The 19580-nt window shown below is 37.2% G+C and overlaps 1 protein-coding gene across 5 annotated transcripts in view; it reads left to right on the top strand.

Annotated features, from left to right (window-relative positions):
- BUB1B (BUB1 mitotic checkpoint serine/threonine kinase B) overlaps window positions 1-19580 on the top strand; it is an 87512-nt gene that overhangs the window by 43986 nt on the left and 23946 nt on the right. For 2 of the 5 annotated variants that reach the window (XM_056810257.1, XM_007480038.2), the window contains exons 10-16: window positions 247-359; window positions 1733-1816; window positions 4692-4780; window positions 5121-5167; window positions 7110-7170; window positions 7249-7354; window positions 10952-11229. In XM_056810257.1, coding sequence (XP_056666235.1) covers window positions 247-359; window positions 1733-1816; window positions 4692-4780; window positions 5121-5167; window positions 7110-7170; window positions 7249-7354; window positions 10952-11229 — 778 coding nt within the window. The remainder of the gene's footprint in view (window positions 1-246; window positions 360-1732; window positions 1817-4691; window positions 4781-5120; window positions 5168-7109; window positions 7171-7248; window positions 7355-10951; window positions 11230-19580) is intronic. The other 3 variants (XM_007480039.3, XM_056810258.1, XM_007480040.2) reach the window with 2 other exon arrangements.

Below are 19580 nucleotides of genomic sequence, written 5' to 3' on the forward strand. Positions count from 1 at the left end.
GTATTTATTTGGATGGGTGGTGTGTGCGGTACTGTCTTTCTCAAAAAAAAGATAAGCAATTTTAGGGCAAGAATTGTTTGTCCACTCAGTGCCTATTACAGTGCCTGGAAAACAGGTAATTTTTAATGAATATATGTTGATTGATTGATATATCAGGATCAGTTAGAATAGTAAGTTAAAAAGACAATTTAAGAATGGAAGAAAATGGGGGTTGTACAGTGTCTCACTAGACTTCTTTGTCTCCAGTTGAGTTGCTGACAGGGGCACAGAAAAGAGCAGAGATGCGGAAGCAGATTGAAGAGATGGAGAAGATGATAAAGGAAATCCAGACAACCCAGCAAGAAAGGCCCTGTGATCAGGTACATTTCCTAGCTATTAGTAACAGCAGATTGGTTCTAAAAGTTTACCTGAAAAGTATGTTCACATTTGTGAATCTTAAAACTGCTCAGACTGTACCTTAGAAGATTTGGTTAAGTTTTTCCCCTATTTTAACAATGGAGGTACTTGGTCAGGAATGTATTGAGAACTTTTAACACAATTACTCCACCCTACTCAGATAGTGCCTTAGGGGAAGATAAAGTTGAAAACTCCTGATTGAACAATGAAAAGTCCCTAATTCATACTTTATAGTGAAGCTAAGACCTTAAGCTAGGTCTATTTTTAGATCTAATACAAAAAGGTGCTCAGTACCTATAAAGGTTAAATTAGTACCTAAAAGGTCAAGCAACTTACAAAAGGCAAGCTTAACAAAAGAGGTGTGAAGTACTCAGTAGATTTTATCTAACCAGAGAAGGTGAGAGCAAAAGAAGATGTGAACTAAGAATGGGCAGTCCTGGGAAAAAGTGTCTACTGTGATTGGTAGATGTGAAAATTTAGGGGAGGTGACATAAGAGAAAATTTCTTTAAAAGGAAGGGGAGTTCAAAATTGAGTTAGTTGGAGTTTTTAGTTTTTGGATTGGAAGTTAGTTGGAGTTGGAGTTTTGAGGTTTGGAGCTTGCTTGAAGGCGATTTTGTGGTGAGTGATAAAGACTAACTCACTCTCCCTTAGGCTCAGGTCTAAGCCCTTTCTACTATTTTCTCTTTCTTTCTCTCTCCTCTTAATTCCTTCACTTGTATTAATTAAAATCTCCAAAAAAACCAGCTGACTTGGGTATTTTCATATTTGGGAATTTTCCCATGGCGACCACTAAATTTTAGATTTTAGATCAAGATGCTAAAAATTATCTTTACAGTTTGGCCGAACCTTTACAGTTTTGGCAATTCACAGTCTTGGCAAACCACATTTCACGGTTACACATTTTGCCTTTTTGGATTATGATTTTTTTACAGTTAAGAATACATTGTTGAAGATGAAAAACAAAGGGGCATTGAGTAAATTGTATGAATTGAGATTCCAAGTGAACCCATTACAGTGGTACCTTGATACACAAGCACCTTAAGTCATGAGCAATTTGAGATACAAGCAGTCATGATCTGGATTTTTTTGCTTTAAGACATGAGCGGATATTTGAATCACAAGCTTCTGCCCTCCTCTACTAGATAGCCTGCTGAAGTTTGGTTTCACAAGTTAACACGAGGCTGTCTCATTTAGTTCAGTTTTTATCCGGCCATGCAAACATCAGTATTGAATTACTTTTGCCTTCTTTATTTTTGTCTTTATTATCTGTTTTTTGTTTTTTTTTTTGTTTTCGGCAAATTTCTTAACTTTTAACCATGGGTCCTGATGATGGAGGAACTGAAGGAGTCGCAGCAGCAGCAGCACCAGCATACAGAGGTTTTGCAAGAAATTAGTGGGGAGGAGTCCAAGGTGGATGAGGTAATCAGTATAAGCAAGATTAAAGAAATGTTGAGGATTTGGGAAAAAATTAAGCAGTTTATTGAAAAGACACACCCAGAAAAATTTGCAACAGGTCATGTGTTGGAGCTGTGTAACAACACTTGTTTCACACATTATCGAAACATTCTAAAATGGAAGAAGAAACAAACTTCCATGGAAAGGTTTTTGTTGAAATGGCCTCTACCTGAAATTGAAGAAAATGATAATAATTAAGTAAGTAAAAAAATAGCAATTAAGTTTAGCAATAAAGTTACATATCATAATTAATGTGTAAGGTCAATTTTGCATTTAAATGTAGCATTATGTGTGTAGAGAGCAAGTTATATTAAGCAATAGTGTGCGAAATGAAAATCTCCACCAGCATCTTCATCTGACCTTGAAGATAAATAACATTTCATAAGCAAGTTTATTTCTTTATATTCTTTCTGATTACCTGTAAATATATTTGTTAAATATTTATAAAGTATATTTTCATATTTAAAAGCATATGAAAAAAAATTCATGTGGTTTTTGGGGGCTGGAATGGATTAATTGCATTTCCATTAATTTAAATGGGGAAATTCAATTTAACACATGAGCAAATTGAGTTACGAGCTTGGCCATAGAACAAATTATAATAGCGTGTATGTCAAGATACCACTCTATTTTGGTGTTTGATTTTGGCCTAGCCTGTCTTTGTATTTTAAATTAAGTTTTCTGAAGAAGTTCGTCATTGGGCTAAATTTGAATTTTTTTTGTTTTTAAATCATTACCTTCTGTCTTAGAATCAATGTGTATTAGTCCGAAGGCAGAAGAGCAGTAGGGGTTAGGCAATGGGGGTTAAGTAACTTGCCCAGGGTCACACAGCTAAGAAGTGACTGAGGCCAGATTTGAATCTAGGACCTCCTGTCTCTAGGCATGGCTCTCAATCCACTGAGCTACCTTACTGCCTTATAAACCTGAATTTGTGAGCATTTTATAGTTGTTGGTATTGGAAATGCAAATTGTCAAGTAAAATGTTTCTTTTTCACGATGACTGCTAAAGTAGCAGTTCTTAATCTAGAAGTCCCTGGAAGATTGTAGTATGTTTATGAATCTGAATAAGCAAGTCTTTATTACATAAAATCATCTTGCCTAACTAAAATTTATCTCCTTCAAGTAGGAACTAGTCAACAGACCATAGTAGTAGCAGAATTTGTGACTCTGACACCAATAAAAATCATAAATCTTTTCATATCACGTTATAGTTGTTGCAAATACCAACAGGCATTTATCAAACAGCATTTATTATATTTACTGTGAACTTGCCTATAGCAAATACATAGGCACACAATAAAAGAAAAGAAAAGCAGAGGCAGTTTCTGTCCTCAGTGAGCTCACATTCTAATGAAGAAGATAAAATGCAAATATCTATATACATGGCAAATAAGTGGTAATTTCAGAGGGAAGGCACTAGCATCAAGAGGGAACAGGAAAGAACTCCTGACCAAGGTAGGGTTGAGCAGAAGTTTGAAGGAAGTCAGGGAAATCAAGAGGCAGACATAGGGATAATTATATGTCAAGTGTGAGAAGACTTGAAAAGCAGGAATTGACCGAGTGGAAACTGCATTTTTGCTAATCACTACTTTGAAATTACTATAGGTATACCTGAGGCCATCCCTGCTGCTTACTGGCACATGATCACAGCCTTCCTGTTGTAAGGGGGCAAAAGGTGTTATTTTTAAAAGGGTTGGACTTGATTTATTAAGAGTGTGGTCACCAGGAATTTAATTTATTCCAAAGAGATTTATTTTCAATTTATTTACAAAATATAGAAGAGTGAAGTAAAAAAATCGGAGAGAGGATAAGGTAAGATATCTAGTCTAAGAACTAAGTAATTTACTCCGAGCCCCTGGCTTAACCCCGGGCAGGAAGAGTTGGTCCTTAGCTGGCCTCGACAAAGCCAAGGACCTGGGGAAGTCTCTCTTGAGGCTAATCTCTTCAGAAAATATCCAGGAAAGAGTCAGCTCTTTTCACTCACCATGTGTCAGTCCAATCAGCAGATTCTTTATCAGCCTCCTTTCCAAATTAAACTCCCAGTAGAGCTCCCGGTAGATCTCTCTCACAGGAGGTTCCACTCCAGGTTCTAAGTCCAACTGCACTTAGGCAGTTGTCACTCCCTTTTAAAGGCACTTTCTTTTGCATCACTTCCCCTAATTTTTACATCTACCAATCACAGTTGACACTTTTGCTTTTAGGACTGCCCAGAGGCAGTCAGTTGATTTTGATTTGTCACTCATTATTTCACACGTGTGTCACAGACTTCCCCACTTAATGTGTGAAATGGGGTGTTTATACTTTTGGTGATTAAAATAGGCAGATCTTCCCACTCAGCTTTAAGTAGGGTGTTTATACTTCTGAGGATTAAATCTAAAAATAGGCAGGGGTTATAATTTAATCTTCACAATCAGGGGAGAGTTAATTAATTTCATTGTTATAATCAAGGGAGAGTTAAATTTAATCTTCACACTGTTGACTTGTGTTTGAATAGCATTGGTTTCCCAGGTACCTTATTTTGTGTATTTTAAAACATTTTTTGGAGGTATCGATAAGTTTCACTCAGCTAACAAAAGGGGTTCATGATACACCAAAAAGATGAAGAATCCCTATCATGAATCATGGCTATTAGAAGGTGCATATGCATCTTCAAAGGAAAAGAAGGCATAGGATGGAGGTGATATGAGAGTGGGTACATTTCAGCAAGATAATGGCAGAGAAGTCAAAAGCCCTAATTCTTGTCAAAATTGCTTTTAACAAAACACTAATTTCTGAAAGTGCATAGTGAGTTTTCCTAGAGTATAGTGACTCATTGATTTTGTTTGTTTAATGTTAACAGCCTGGAGAGAGGGTGCCAACAAAAGAGACAGCTGATGGTGGATCTGCTCCTAGGCTTCAGGATGTACCAGGAGAGGAGGTTCTTTTCAGGTCTGTGTGTTTCACCTAGGACCAATGCTTCATTCACAGCAGAACATTTTAAAATATAATGACTATTCTCATGACTTAAGATCTTTCAATTATTTCTTAAAACAAGTTAGTGTTTTTTTCTAGTTTTCTAGTGTCTGGAATATAGAGGTAGATTTGAGGAGGACAGGACACAGTCCTGACTTCTTGAAGGGTTTGGGGGGTAAGGGTTTAAAATGTTTTCCATGCCTTGGAAATTAGATAGGCTAAGGAGGAATTCAAATAATTGGATTTAAGCTTAATAAAAGCACAATTCTGTTTTAAAGTATGAGGATGATTTTTTAAAACATAAACTTCTTAACAGGGAACCTTCACTTGCAGAAAACCCTTGGCAGGGATTATCTTCTAAAGGCAAGTAATTTTCAGAAATTTTTAAAAGGAAATTTTGTTGGTGAGGGGGGAAATGCATGCATAGTAATGAATAGTTAACATAAAGTTTCCTGATGTTAAAAGGAATGAAAAAAGGGGCTTCTTACGTTAGTTTGGTTTTATTTGACACCTCTAAATTCTTTTTTCCTTAAGAGGTCTTCACAGGTATTTTATATATGAGATCAACAGAGTGAATTACAAAATAAAAACCTTCCTTGCCTTTAGGAAAAAAATAGGTGAGACAACAGTCTAAAGAAGTTAGAATAATAGCTGGGGGGGGGGGGATCCAACTATTTTCCAAGTTCTCTGCTTCTCTACTCACCAAGATCTCTCATGTTTGCTCTATGCTCTAACTACATAAGGCTTATGAAATAGAAATAAATAAACTGAAGGAAACTTACTTGTTGAAATAGAGAAGGTAAACTGAGGAGAACTGTTTTTTTCTGTAATGACTGCTGTTCTCTGGTTTTGACTAGAGAGTCTGCTATAGGAACCTGATGCTGCTTATTTGTAATGGAGGTAGGAATGAGAAATGCTGAGGGATGCCACACAGGGATGCTGGTTCACAGGGGAATTGCTCTAGGGTCTGCTCTGGGATTTACTCTGGGATTTACTCTGGGATTCGCCTACTGATCCTTACTGATGGCTGATGGATCAATCTACTTCCTAACCTCCTTCCTCCCTCACCTTCTCCCAATTCTTCCCTCCCCCCCTCAGTGAACTATAATAGATACTAGTTTTCTTTCTCAGGTCAGGGGTTTATTGTGATAACAGGATGGGAATCTGAGGTAAGAGGGATGAGGATTTCCCTAATCTAAATGAGGTAAAATTGAGGGTTTGGGGAGTCACAAGTGTGACTCTTAGACAGTTAGGGAGATGGAGGACAACAGCAGTTCAAAATCTTCCTTCTTCACAAAATCAGCCTGGTTTGTCCCCTTTCTCAGTTTCAACCCCAGAGAGAAACAAAGTTCACAGTCTCTCAGTTTCTCCTGGCCAGCTCAAATCTTAAATAGATCACCAACTCAAAAGTCAGGTTTATCCTTCTTGTCAACTTCAACTTTCCAAAGTCAGAGAACCTCAAAAAACCAAGTCAGCCCCACAAGGGTCTTTCAGCCAGGTTTCAACCTCCAGAAAGAGAGAGTGACTCTTAAGTCCAGACCCCTCCCTCTCGTAAGCTTCAACTGCTCAGAGCCAGAGACAAAGTCCAAAGCCTTTTTGATCCTGCTTCTTCCCCCAGTGTGTCCAGAAACCCCCACCTGCCACTCCTGGGAAAATTCCGTTGGAGCCTTCTCTTGATTGACAGCTAGGTCTCCAGCCTTGCATCTTCGTTTACAAGCTCTCTCTCTCCCCAGCCTCTACTACACTTATTGACTCCAATAACCAAGGCTCTGCTGCAGGAATCTCTATTCTTTTACTTTGACTGTCAACATTTATAACTGATTTTCAGAGGTGGGGGGGGGGGTCATCATAGTAACTCTTGAATATGGTATCAGCTGAAGTAGGGTGAGGTACTATCTTCTGGAAGGATTTGGGGCCATAGATTTAGCATGTTATAGGTGCATCCAAACAAACTTTAACATCTAACTTGAATGTCTCTTGTATAAAATTAAATAAACCTGAACTGATAGCAAAAAGAATCTGTCAGGACAGCTACTAGATAATTAAGCTAAAGCCTTCAGGAGTATTTAGTAGGCTAGGCCAGAGTAAGATTTGGAGTACTTTACTAGAAAACAAAAACCAAGGATATACTTTTGGCTTGGGGCTTTTGCTTACTAATTTCAAAATTAAATTTTCTTTCCCAATGGTATTATTGGAGTGCTAAAAGAATTCTTTATGAGCCAAATTCTTGTGGGAAACCAGCTTAAGAGAAAAATTATATTTATGCTAAATATTAGCATGTGATTCAATTTGTCTTGTTCTTTAGGTCCTGTCATACCATTCTCCATTTTTGACGAATCTGTTCCTTCAGAAAACCAGAACATCAGGTTTGATTTGTTTCAAAAATATCTTATTAACACGTACCAACTCAGAAAAATATAAACATAGGGTGTTTTTCTCTTAAGTCTTCCTCCAGATCCTCTACAAGCATCAGGCCAACGAAGAGCCCTTGCTGTTCTAAAATCTTCAGAAGACATGACCTCAAAGGGAGATCTTTCTCTAGAAGTTTGTGTAAGTAGCAATATCCTTGAGTAAACTTGAGCAAAAAACTCTTGCATTGATGCTGACTAAATCTGGAAATGTATGGCCCTGTATCACAGCATGACCTCAGGTCAATGGGGCATGAAGTATAAATATATATTGTAAAGAACAAGAGATATAATAGCCACTTTCAAATATTTGAACTTCTATCATCTAGAAAAAAATTACTAGATTATTCTTTGGTCGGGCAAGAGTAGAACTGGAGCAGTAAATAGCGAAGGTAGGGATTAAATGGAGAGGAATCACTGATCAACAGGATTTGAGAGTACACTTCAGTATCTATCTCATCCAACATAGATAGAAAGAATCCTCCTGTTCCACTTGGTCATCCACTTTATGTGAAAATTTTGAGGTAGCTCATTCCACTCAGGATGCTCTCATTGTTAGGAAACTTTCATGACATCAAACTTAAATTCTCTTCTTGCCATTTCTATCTGCCATACCTGCTTTGAGTCTCTGGAGCCAAATAAAACATATCTAATCTTTTCTAAATTGCTCTTCAAATACTTCAACACAGCTAACATATCCCCCCTGAATCTTTTCTCCAAGTAACTTTCCCTAGTTCTTTATAAATGGCATAGATTCAAGGACCTTTTAGCAGCTTTGTTACCCTCTTCTGGTCATGTTCACTAAATTGTCAGTTTCCTTTTTGTTTAAACCTTTACTTTCTGTCTTAGTATAAATTCTAAGACAGAAGAGAAGTAAAAGAGCTGGGTAAATGGGGATTAAGCAACTTGTTTAGGGTCACATAGTTAGAAAATATCTGAGGTCACATTTGAACTCAGGTCTTCCCAATTCCAGACCTGATGTTCTTATCTACTATGCTAACTAGCTGCCCCTTTTCAATTTCCTTTTATTTTATTTTATTTTATTTTTTAAACCCTTACCTTGCATCGTAGAATGAATACTGTGTATTGGTTTCAAGACAGAAGAGTGGTAAGGGCTCAGCAATGGAGAGGGATAAGTGACTTGCCCTTGGTCACACAGTTAATGTCCTTTTAAATTGTGTTACCCAGAACTGAGCACATTACTCCAGATGAGATCTAATAAGGGCAGATTACAATGGGACTATCATCTTCCTATTTCTGGATACTATCCTCTGTTGATGCAGCCCAAAACTGTATTTTTTTTTTTTGCTACCACATTATACTGCTTTTTCATATTGAGCATGTAGTCCATTAAATCCCCCAGGTGTTTTTTCAGAACACTTGCTGTTTAACTATTATTTCCATTCTATATTAGTGGAGTTTTTTGTTATCTAGGTATGACTTTACCTTTATCCCTTTTTGAATTTCATCTTACTAAATTTGGTCTAGAGCTCTAGCTTATCAAGATCTCTATCCTAATCGAGACTTTCAGCCTTGGATTTTTTGTTTTTATGGTTATTAAGCTATTTGTGGCTAATTATCTCAACCCTAAATACCTAGTTAAAACATAGCCAATTATCTTAATAACTCCTTTCAGTTTCCTTTCCTTAGGCTTTGCCTTTCACCAGCCTATGTTCCTGTTTGCCCCATCCCAATAATCCACTCTTTTCAATTTGCTTTATAACTCCAGTTGTTCCACTTACCTTTTCTTACTTCTTATTTGCCTTGTTTTGCCAAATACCTTTTCCTTCATCTTCCTCTGTAGGTCCTACTCTCTAATCCTCTTTAATCCTACTTAATCCTTTAATAACCTCTTTCAGCTGAAATAGAATCTGGACCAGGATCTAAGTCTAGAGGTTATTCTCCCACATGCCTCTTCTCAGATTTATCCTCTGAATTTCCTGCTAGTCCAAAATCTTTTTAAGTTACCTACCTGATTTCTTTCTCCTTTTTCAACTCAATGAGCTTCTCCTGGTCTTTTCCCCATTGAAGCCCAAATTTGACTTAGTATTATGGAGAGGGGAGTAGAAAGAACTTTCTAAAGAGCCATCCAACAGTGAGGCACAAGGGCTAGGCAAATGGGTTATGTGATTTGCCCATGGTCATTCATCTAGGAAGTATCTGAGGCCAGATTTGAAGCCAGGTCATCCTGATTCTTAGGCCTGTTGCTCTATCCATTCAATTAATTTGCTCTTATATACATATGCTCAAGCAAAAGGCTAAGTGACTATAAGGAATGTTATTGAAAGGCTTCTTGTAATTGAAAAGGAGATTGAAACCAGATGATCTCTACAGTTCCTTCACACTTAACAATATGTATTCCTTCTCATTCCAATGGGCTTGGCTCTCCTATCAAAGTCTTTTTCTGTCTGACAAGTCTTTAAAAGTATCTTCAGTGAAGACTTACACACATACACATTAAGAGCTTTCTTAAATGGATAAAGGATAAGGTAATTGGATTAAAAATGAATGAGGGGCTAGAAAAAAGATTAGCTACTTCCCTTGAGATAGTTTTGCTAGAGACATATGGTATATTCAAAAAGACTATTTTATTCCAAGTTAATTGGGGTGAGGAAAAGCATTGAAGGGATCTTTTTCATTTGCTTTTTATATCTTTTTTCATAACTTTTACTTGTTTGGGTTTGGATTTTAATATCCATTCACATTTTTCCCATAGGTCACATTTACATTTATAAAGTAGTTATATTAAATGATGCACATCTACAAAGACCTTTTCTTTGATACTTTAAAAAGTCCAGCTTTGGTAATGTCACTACTGGACCTTTCTGCCTCCCCTTACATTTATCTTTTCCATTTGGTGTTACATTTATCTTTTCCATTTGGTGTTATTAAGCCAAATTTCCTGGGGAATGATTAGGTTTACAGAAACTTCTTCTAGGCCAGTAATAATAATACTTCAAGATTCTGTGATTTAGGGACAGCAAGATAGCCCAGTGGATAGAGGACCAGGCCTGGAGTCTAGGGGACCTGTATTCAAATTTGGCCTCAAGAAACTTCCTAGTTATGTGACCTGAGACAAGTCACTTAACCCTAATTATTCAGTGTTAACTGTTCTGCAGTATCTGCTCTTCTACCTCATATTGATTTTAAGACAGAAGGTAAGAATTAAAAAAAAAAAGATTCTATGATTTAATTGGTATAGATAGAAAGATACTTCCTCTACTGATGCAGATCACCATCTATCCATGCATTGGTAAATGGGGTGGTTTTTTTTTGTGAATTGTTGTGACTAAAATATTTGGGTTCTTGATGATGTCTGATTTAATTTAGCTAGGTTAAGACATGTCTGTTTTTCATCACTGGATTTATATTTGAAGCTTTTTTAGTTAGGAAGAGACTGTCAAAGCACGTGTTTTAGTAGAATAGCTTTTAAAAACCCAGGGATGTGCAATAAGATATTATAGTAAGATGCCAAACTTGGCATTTCAGGAACAAAATAATAAATCATATTTGTGTAGTGCTTCAAGATTTATGATGACCAACAAGTCTCAGTCTGGAAGATTCTAATAATAAGTACTCTACTTAGATTGTGTATATAGAATAAGCACAATTTAATGACACAGTTTTTCAGTGCTTCAGCTAGGAAGTTCTTTGAGGGTTTTATTATTGATGTCCAAAGCCTTTTCTAGCTTAAAAAGAATTCATGGACTTACTGAAATATTTCTCATAAAAATTTCAGGATGAGTTCATTGGAATTGAGCCCCTGAGTGAAGATGCCATTATCACAGGTTTTAGAAATATGCCTATATGTCCCAACCCAGAAGACACTTGTGATTTTGTTAGGGCAGCCCACTTCGTATCAACTCCTTTTCATGGAATAACAATACAGAATCATCCACCATCTGCCAATCCTGAGAGAATTCTTCAGGAAGATCTACAGTTGAAGAGAACTTCTCTAAATCAGCGAACTGTTTGTGAGGTTACTTACAGCCAAGCTCTCGGCATTAAGAAGTTGAGGTAATTATGGATTGTAATATACATTAATCTGCTTCCCTATGTCCTTTCTTCCTCTCTGTGTGTCCTTATCAGCTTCCCAAGACTATGGCTTATCTTAAGAGTACCAGGTATGCTTTATTCTAACTTTCTTCAGGTGTACTAAATTACATTCAGAATTTTACTTTTAATTTGTTGTCTGATTTGGCTGTCTAGACTGTTATAACTTCATTATAATGCTAAAACCAATTATTAGATAAACCAATGTGATCTGAAATAACTACTGCAACATACAGATTCACTTCTACTTTCCCAAATATGTTAAATAGTCACTTTAAATTAACTAGCATTACCCAAATATTATTAACAAAATTTCACTAAAGTTATACTGTTTTGTTAGATTTCAAATGCCTGGGGTTTAAGGTATTAGAGTCTAAAGGAGAGGATGTTGGACTGAGAAGTTAGATGGTTAGATGATCATTGATTATATGGTATGTGAAAGTTTTTCCTAGCCATAATACATGTGTATTTTCTATTCTGATTGATAATATTTATAGTTGACCTTAGAGAAGTCATTTAACCTCCCTGTGCCTCAGTTTCCTCTTCTTTAAAATGAAGGGGGTGGGAAGGGGCTGCTGGGGAGCTTAGTGGATTGATTGAGCACTAGGCCTAGAGATGGGAGGTTCAAAGCTGACCCCAGACACTTCCTGAGTAACCCTGAGCAAGTCACTTAATCCTCCATTGCCTAGCCCTTACTACTCTTCTACTTTGGAATCAATTTGTAGTATTGATTCTAAGATGGAAAAATTTTGTTGTGGTTTTTTTTTTTTGTTTTGTTTTGTTTTTTAAGGAAGAAAGTGGGAATGTTTATAGGGGGATAAGGAGGGAGAAAATGTGTGTGTGGTGGGGAGTTAGGGGGTAAGTTGATTCTTGTTGGTATCTTCCTGTGTGTTTCTTCAGAGGGTGTATATCAGACCTCATAATTCTCTTGTTCTCTTTATTTTCTTTCATGTATACTTTTGGAATGCCCAAGAAGTATCCTTTATGCTACTTACCTGAGAATAATTCCTCATAGACCATATGTTCACACCTATCCTCTTCCTCTCCATTAACCTTTGAGTGAACTGCACCTTTAATACTTTGGAAACTAATATTCTGTGACTTGAAGGTATATAGCACCAGTATAAGAAAGTGGGACTTTGTTTCAAAGAGAAGTTTGAGTTCATTAAAAGCATTATGCAGTTTCTTAAATGCAATCCAGGCTCCTCTCACCTTATTTCAATTCTAGGCTTAATTATTTGTCCTTCCACAATGTCTTTCCAAGAGAGGCATAGACATACATTTTTGTCTTCCTAACTCTAAGGCCAGCTTCCCATCCACTTTACCAGGCTTTTCCTCCTCTATAAGATTTTATGAATGAGTTTATATTCTAAACTGATGCTGCTCTTTGGCTACAGTATCTTTTAATTTGATGAGGATGTCAAATGTTTATTGGCTAAGAGTTTCTAGATTCTTCTTATAACACTTGGTTTATATCTTTTACACTTAGGAAATGGTGGTAGTTAGTGTTGATGTCTGCTCTTGTATTAATTCCTCATTTGGGGGGCATTAAAATCTTGTTTAAGTAAGCTGAGTTGGTATTACCTCAATTACATGCTAAAACTTATTTTTATTCTAATTTAGTAATGATTTTGATCTTTGCTCTGAGAAGGCAGTGGAATTGAATATACTATTATTTTCTCCCAGGATATAATTGGCTTCATTTTTTGTTGTATTGTTCAGTGTTCACTGTGCCTAACATTTCCCAATCCTCTTCCTTCTGTGCAGGTATTATCTTAGGCTTTTTAGTCATCAAGTCATCTGGTTCCCTCTTATTTCCTAGGGATGATGTCAGAAAATAAAATTATGTATTTTGGGGGCTTTGAATCCTAAAGGAGAAGTTGTATAGTTAATATCTGATTCTTTCATTTGTTCAGCAAACACTATTTAATCATTAAGTGGGGGAAAATAAAAGAAAGGCTCCCTTCTTTCTTCTAGCATTTTCCACCTCTTGATCCACACATGCATTATGTCTTGCCTAGGTTGCTCTTATACTTGGAGAATTCAACATACATTTTAATGACCCCCCCCCCCCCCCCCCCGCCCCGAGCCCCTTAGATTTCTCATTCACCAGTCTCAATTCTTATGAGCTACATCTTCACTCTACCTCTGATATGCAAAGGAATGGTCATATCTTAGATTTCAACATCACTCAGAATTGTCACTTCCACAATTGTGAATTGTGAATTCCTTTCTCTCTGTCCTTTGATTTCTCACTCTCCCTAAAACTGTTCTTCTTATTCACCAGAGCCTCATCACTTCCATCTTTCTCAATTCTCTCAGAGACATTACTTTATCTCTGGCTATACTTACCTCATTTCATAGTTTTATGTGGGGGAAGGATCCAAACAAACAGTTGTTTTGTCACACAAAGGATGCTGAAGGACTGTAGTGTAGTTGGAGCAATACTGAAGACTAAGCAAGAACCACTTATCACCTATCCGCTGAGTTAGTGGAGGAGGCAGTGTTATAATGGGATATAAAGAAAATTCAATTTTTAAAAACCTTTAATTGCATATTTCCCATCTGTGCAACTCTGTCTTTGGTATAGCTCCCTCCTGTGTACCCTTCTAAATGACTGTACATTCTAATGACTAGAGTAATTGTTAGGAGGCAAGTACTAATGAGTAGTCATCAAGTAACTAAGAGATAGAATGGTGTACTACTAGTACTTAATACTTGGATATTAGACAGAGATTGAATTCATGAAACATTTCTGTGATATCTAGAGACTAGTTTGTTTTTACTTATTCTTTAGAGTCAGAAATTGGGAAATTAGGTCTGGGTGAACCTAAGCTAAGAGTAGAAACTAGAGAATTAGGCAGTAGATTTCCTTGGTGGTCACAGGATCTTAAGGAAAAGTTAAACCATTATTTCAACAGCTAGAATGATTATATAAAGAGGGACTATGCTCAGTATGGTGGAATGTTCTCCTGCAAGTACTCTAGCAAGGAGTTTAAAAAAAAAAACCACTGAGGAAATTATTGAGAAATCTAAGGAAAAAATAAGTGCACTTTTCCAGCCCACATCTGCACAGAGAGACAACCAGCTGCTCTTGAGTACTGGAGAAAGTGTCCAGAGAAAAAAGGCAAGTTAGGAGAGTGGGGGGAGCACTTTATTTTTTTTTTTAAACCCTTACCTTCCATCTTGGAATCAATACTGTGTATTGGTTCCAAAGCAGAAGGCAATGGGGGTTAAGTGGCTTGCCCAGGGTCACACAGCTGGGAAGTATCTGAGGCCAGATTTGAATCTAGGACCTCCCATCTCTAGGCCTGGCTCTCAATCCACTGAGCTCCCCAGCTGCCGCCTGGGGGGAGCACTTTAGAACCTGCTGGTAAGCTAGGGAAGCCTGAAGCTGTGGCCAGAGATAGACAGACAGGAGCCCGGACCAAGTTTAGTCAAAAGGACCAGGATTCTATATAACAATGTCACTATAGAAAATAACCTATATCTGGCATCTTATCTACTGCCTAGGCCCAGAGTTTACCTAGCATACACTGCCCCAGTGCAATCCATTGACAGATAATTGAAAAATACTCATTTCTGCAGACTGAGAATAATACAGGTTAGTAGCAAAGAAGGCCACACTAGTCTTTCCAGAGTACCTAGCACAGTGCTTGCCACTGAGCTGGGTTTGATAAATATTTATTGATTGAATAATCTGCATTGGTAAAAGAGAGTTTCCTCATCACAAGTTCTCTATACCATTCTCTGGGGGGAAATATGCAGTACTTTTGATATTGGAACAGGAAAAAGAAAAGGAAAACAGGAATCAAAGCTTGAGGCAAGTGAACTAAATAGGTTTGAGGCTTTGGGAAATCAGCCATTATTCATTTAACAAACATTATTAAATGCCCACTGGGGAGCAGCAGGCAGATAGGATCTGAAACTTGAGAACATGTGGCTGTTTGTCTAGGGCCAGCCAGGAGAGAAAGTGGGCTCAGTGTGTTGAAGTCAACTACAAAAGGAGGAGGAGGGGGGAGTAAGCTGTAGACATAGAACAGTAGTGGTATAGAGAAGAGGGCTATAGGGCATATATTCTTGGAGAAATTATAATCCAATTGAACTGGATCACAGAGTGGGCAGAGGAGGAGTGGCCGAAAAGGTAGGAGCAGAACTCAATTGTGGAATGACTTTGAATTTCAGGCCAGAGAATTTATTTACTTATTTATTTTAGGCTAAGAAATATGAACTTTATTTCATAGTCAATAGAAAATAACGGATTGTATTTAATTAGAGGAGAAGCAGAATTATCTTTCTGCTGATATGTGAGATGAAGTCTCCCATCCCCAATCCTCTACCTACAAGCAGTTATTCCCCCCTGTCAGGCCAATGAATTTATACTTTACTCAAGATCATTTATTTCAAGTTTATAAAAATTCAGCACCTTAGTTTTAAAACTATCCTGCCTGAATGTCTTGGGGTGGGGGTTGGGGGACAGTGTTTGATTTTCTTTCTGTTCTGTTCATTTTGAAAAATGCTTCAATGACATTTTTTTTTGCATCACTATATCGTCATTCTTCTTACTTAGCCCCCAATTCTAATCTCCGCACCCTTCCCCAAAAGCTTCCTTACTACAGAAAGTAAAATCAAATAAAACAAATCCACACATTAGCCCTGTGCAAAAAAAAAAATGTGTCTCATCCTTTACCTTATATCACCTGTTAGGAAATGAGTGGCATGCTTCATTATAGGTTCCCCCAGAGACATGGTTGACAATCACTTTTATTTATTTTATTTTATTTTTATTTATTTAAAAAATTTTTATTTTATTTTATTTTATTAAACTATTTAAGTTTATTATGTCATTTAGAGTTGTTGAGTTGCTACTTTTTTTAAAAACCATACCTTCTGTCTTAGAATCAATACTGTTCAATCAATATTGGTTCCAAGGCAGAAGAGCTGCAAGGGCTAGGCAATTGGGGTTAAAGTGACTTGCCCAGGTTCACACAGCTAGGAAGTGTGTCTGAGTCATATTTGAATCCAGGACCTTCCATCTCTAGGCCTGGTTCTCAATCCATTGAGCTACCCAGCTGCCCCAAGAATTGTTACTTTTAGTAGTATTTAAGTCATTGTACATATTGTTCTTCTAGTTCTGTTTGTCACTTTGTATCAGTTCACACAAGTTCTTCCAGGTTTATCTGAAAATCTATCCCTTTCATCTTTTAGTATGATATTATATTCTATTACAGCCAGATACCATTTTTTAACCAACCATTTTCCAGTTGACAGGCACCCCATTACTTCATAGTTCTTTGCTACAACAAAAAGTGCTGCTTTATTTACCTCTGAGGGTATATGCTTAAATTAAGATAGTGATATTGCTGAATCAAAACATTTGCACAATTCAGTGACTTCTGGGATATGGGTTCCAAATTGCATTCTAAAAGGGCTGGATCATTTCAAAGTTTTAATAGTGCATTATTGACCCTATCCTTCAATAATCAGTGTTTTTTTCTAGTGAGCAGAGGGATGATGTGATCTTATGTATTTATGTTTAGTCTGACTATGTTATAATGAATGCATCCTAGTAGAGCTAGGAAGACTACTTACAAGGGACAGGGAAGAACCACAGCAGTAAGATTTCAGATGCAGGAGACTGAGTAAATGGTAATATTACTAATGGGAATATTGAAGTTAGGAAAATAATTTTAGAGGTCAAAATAAAAAACTTGATTTGGGACATGCTGAGTTAGAGGTATGCCAGGTTGGATGTCAGGGTGATGTCTTATAGGCAGTGGGAGATAACGACTTAGAGCTGTGGAGGTACAGGACCTATAGTTGAAGGGAATGAGATTGCCTAGGAGTAGAATAGAAAGAAAATGACCAAGAGCAGATCTATGAAGAATGACAAGAGAGGTTAAATTATACAATTTGAGGGGTTTGCCAACATGTCAGAAGAGAGAATCAGATAGAAAAGGGCTTATTGTATATTGCAGTTAGGTAGTGAATGGTAATTTTAGAAAGAGCAGTTTTAGTGAGAGTGATAGAACTGAAAGTCAGTTTGCAAGAAGTTGATCAGAGTGGTCAGTAAAGGAAATATCATCACTGTCATTTATTTGTTTTCATTCACTGCCTGGCTACTGGCTTCTTTCCTTCTGTCTCCTACATGCCGGGGATTTTTGTTAAATTAAATTTTTTTTGTTGTTGCCCTCCCATCTCTAGGCCTGGCTTTCAATCCACTGAGCTACCCAGCTGCCCCCTGCAGAAACAATTTTTGACAGTTGTTTTCTGATATTTTGTGATTCAGATTCTCCCCTTCACCCGCCAATAGTCTGATATTGATTATACCAGTGCTTTTCATGCAATATATATATTTCTATATTCCTCATGTCATGACTGAAAACACATATATATGGTAAAAAAAACTCATGATGGAAATAAAGTGAAGTATGTCATGCAGTCAGATTCCAATTTCTTCTTTGACTGTGAATAGGGTTTGGTTTTGTTTGTTTGTTTTTTTATCATGAGACCCTTAAGGTTAAGGTTTATCTTTTTTTTTTTTTTAAACCCTTACCTTCTGTCTTGGGGTCAATACTGTGTATTGGTTCCAAGGCAGAAGAGTGGTAAGGGCTAGGCAATGGGGGTCAAGTGACTTGCTCAGGGACACACAACTGGGAAGTTTCTGAGGTCAGATTTGAACCTAGGACCTCCCATCTCTAGGCCTGGTTCTCAATCCACTGAGCTACCCAGCTGCCCCCAAGGTTAAGGTTATCTTGGAACCTTGTTTTCTTGATAATAGTTTAACCCTTCACAGTTGATCATTATACAATATTTCTGTTGCTGTTTTGGTTCTACTCACTTCACTTTGCATCAATTCATATACATCTTTCAGATTTTTCTGAACTCATCCTGTTTATCATTTCTTATGGCACAATAATTTTCCATCACAACCATACATCACAGCTTGTTCAGCCATTCCCCAATTGATAGACACCTCCTCAGTTTATGATTCTTTGCCGATACAAAAACTGCTGTTAAAAATATTTTTGCACAGGTAGGTCCTTTCCCCCTATTTCTGATCTCTTTGGGATACAGACCTAGTAGTATTGCAGGGTCAAAGGGAATGCATTTTTTTGTGGCCCTTTGAGCATGGTTTCATATTGCTCTTCTGAATTGTATTAGTTCATAGTTTTATCAGCCAACATGATTACCCTGTCCTCAGAAAACTCTTAACTTAATCCTTCTATCACCAGTAACTGTTGTTCTATAGCCTTGTAGCTAAACTCCTTAAGAAGACTGCCTACAATAAGTACCTCCATCTACTTCTTGACTATAATTCTCTTCTTAATCAGTTTCTAACCTTATCTACCAAAACTATTCTCTCCAAAGTTACCAGTGATCTCTTAATGGCCTTTTCTCAGTCTTCATTCTCTTTGACCTCTCTGTAGCCTTTCACAATGTTGATCATTCTCTCCTTGGTACACAGGCATGGAGGGAAAGTAAATTTGGAATCAACAAGCAGATTAGATAGACTAGAATATAGAATGTATGAAGGGGAGTATGGGAAAATAAGGATGAATGGGTGTGCTTTGACTACAAAGCTGAGGAATTTTTTATTTTTTCCTATAGCTAATAGGGAGCTACTGAAGATTCTTTTTTTTTCTTTTCCTAAACCTTTACCTTCCATGTTAGAATCAATACTATATATTGGTTCCAAGGCAGAAGAGTATTGGTAGTAAGGGCTAGGCAATGGGATTAAGTGATTTGCCTAAGGTCACACAGCCCAGAAGTATCTCGGGGCAGATTTGAACTTGGGACTTCCTACCTCTAGACCTGGCTCTCAATCCACTAAGTCATCTAGCTGCCCCTCTAAAGACTTTAAAATAACAAGTATCATTGACCCACAAAAGTAATAGGTGATTAAATGTGATTTGAAGTTTAAAAAGCACTTCACATACATTTTACCTATCCAACAACATTATGAGGTGTAGTTACTTCACATATTTCTGTTTTACAGATGAGGAACCACTGAGGTTCAGCCATAAAATATCAGAGATAAGCCTTTTAAGTTAAATCTTGTATTTTTAAAAGCATTTCTATTTCTTTCTACTGACATCTTCCACCCCGCTCCATCCCCAAAATAGACCCCTACCTTGTGTGCCCCTCCAACAATGTGTGCTTCATTTTGCATCAAAGAGTTATAAAGGGGGGGGGGCGGTGATTATTGGAACAAGATTGGCAAGGATAAAATGAAGGCATATATTAGAAGGCTTTAGGAGTTGAGATACCTCCTTTGTGATCAGGAAAGAGGAGAAAAAAAGAGTAGCAATGAC

The sequence above is a fragment of the Monodelphis domestica genome, chromosome 1 (assembly GCF_027887165.1).
Source record: "Monodelphis domestica isolate mMonDom1 chromosome 1, mMonDom1.pri, whole genome shotgun sequence".
Classification (NCBI taxonomy): Eukaryota; Metazoa; Chordata; class Mammalia; order Didelphimorphia; family Didelphidae; genus Monodelphis; species Monodelphis domestica.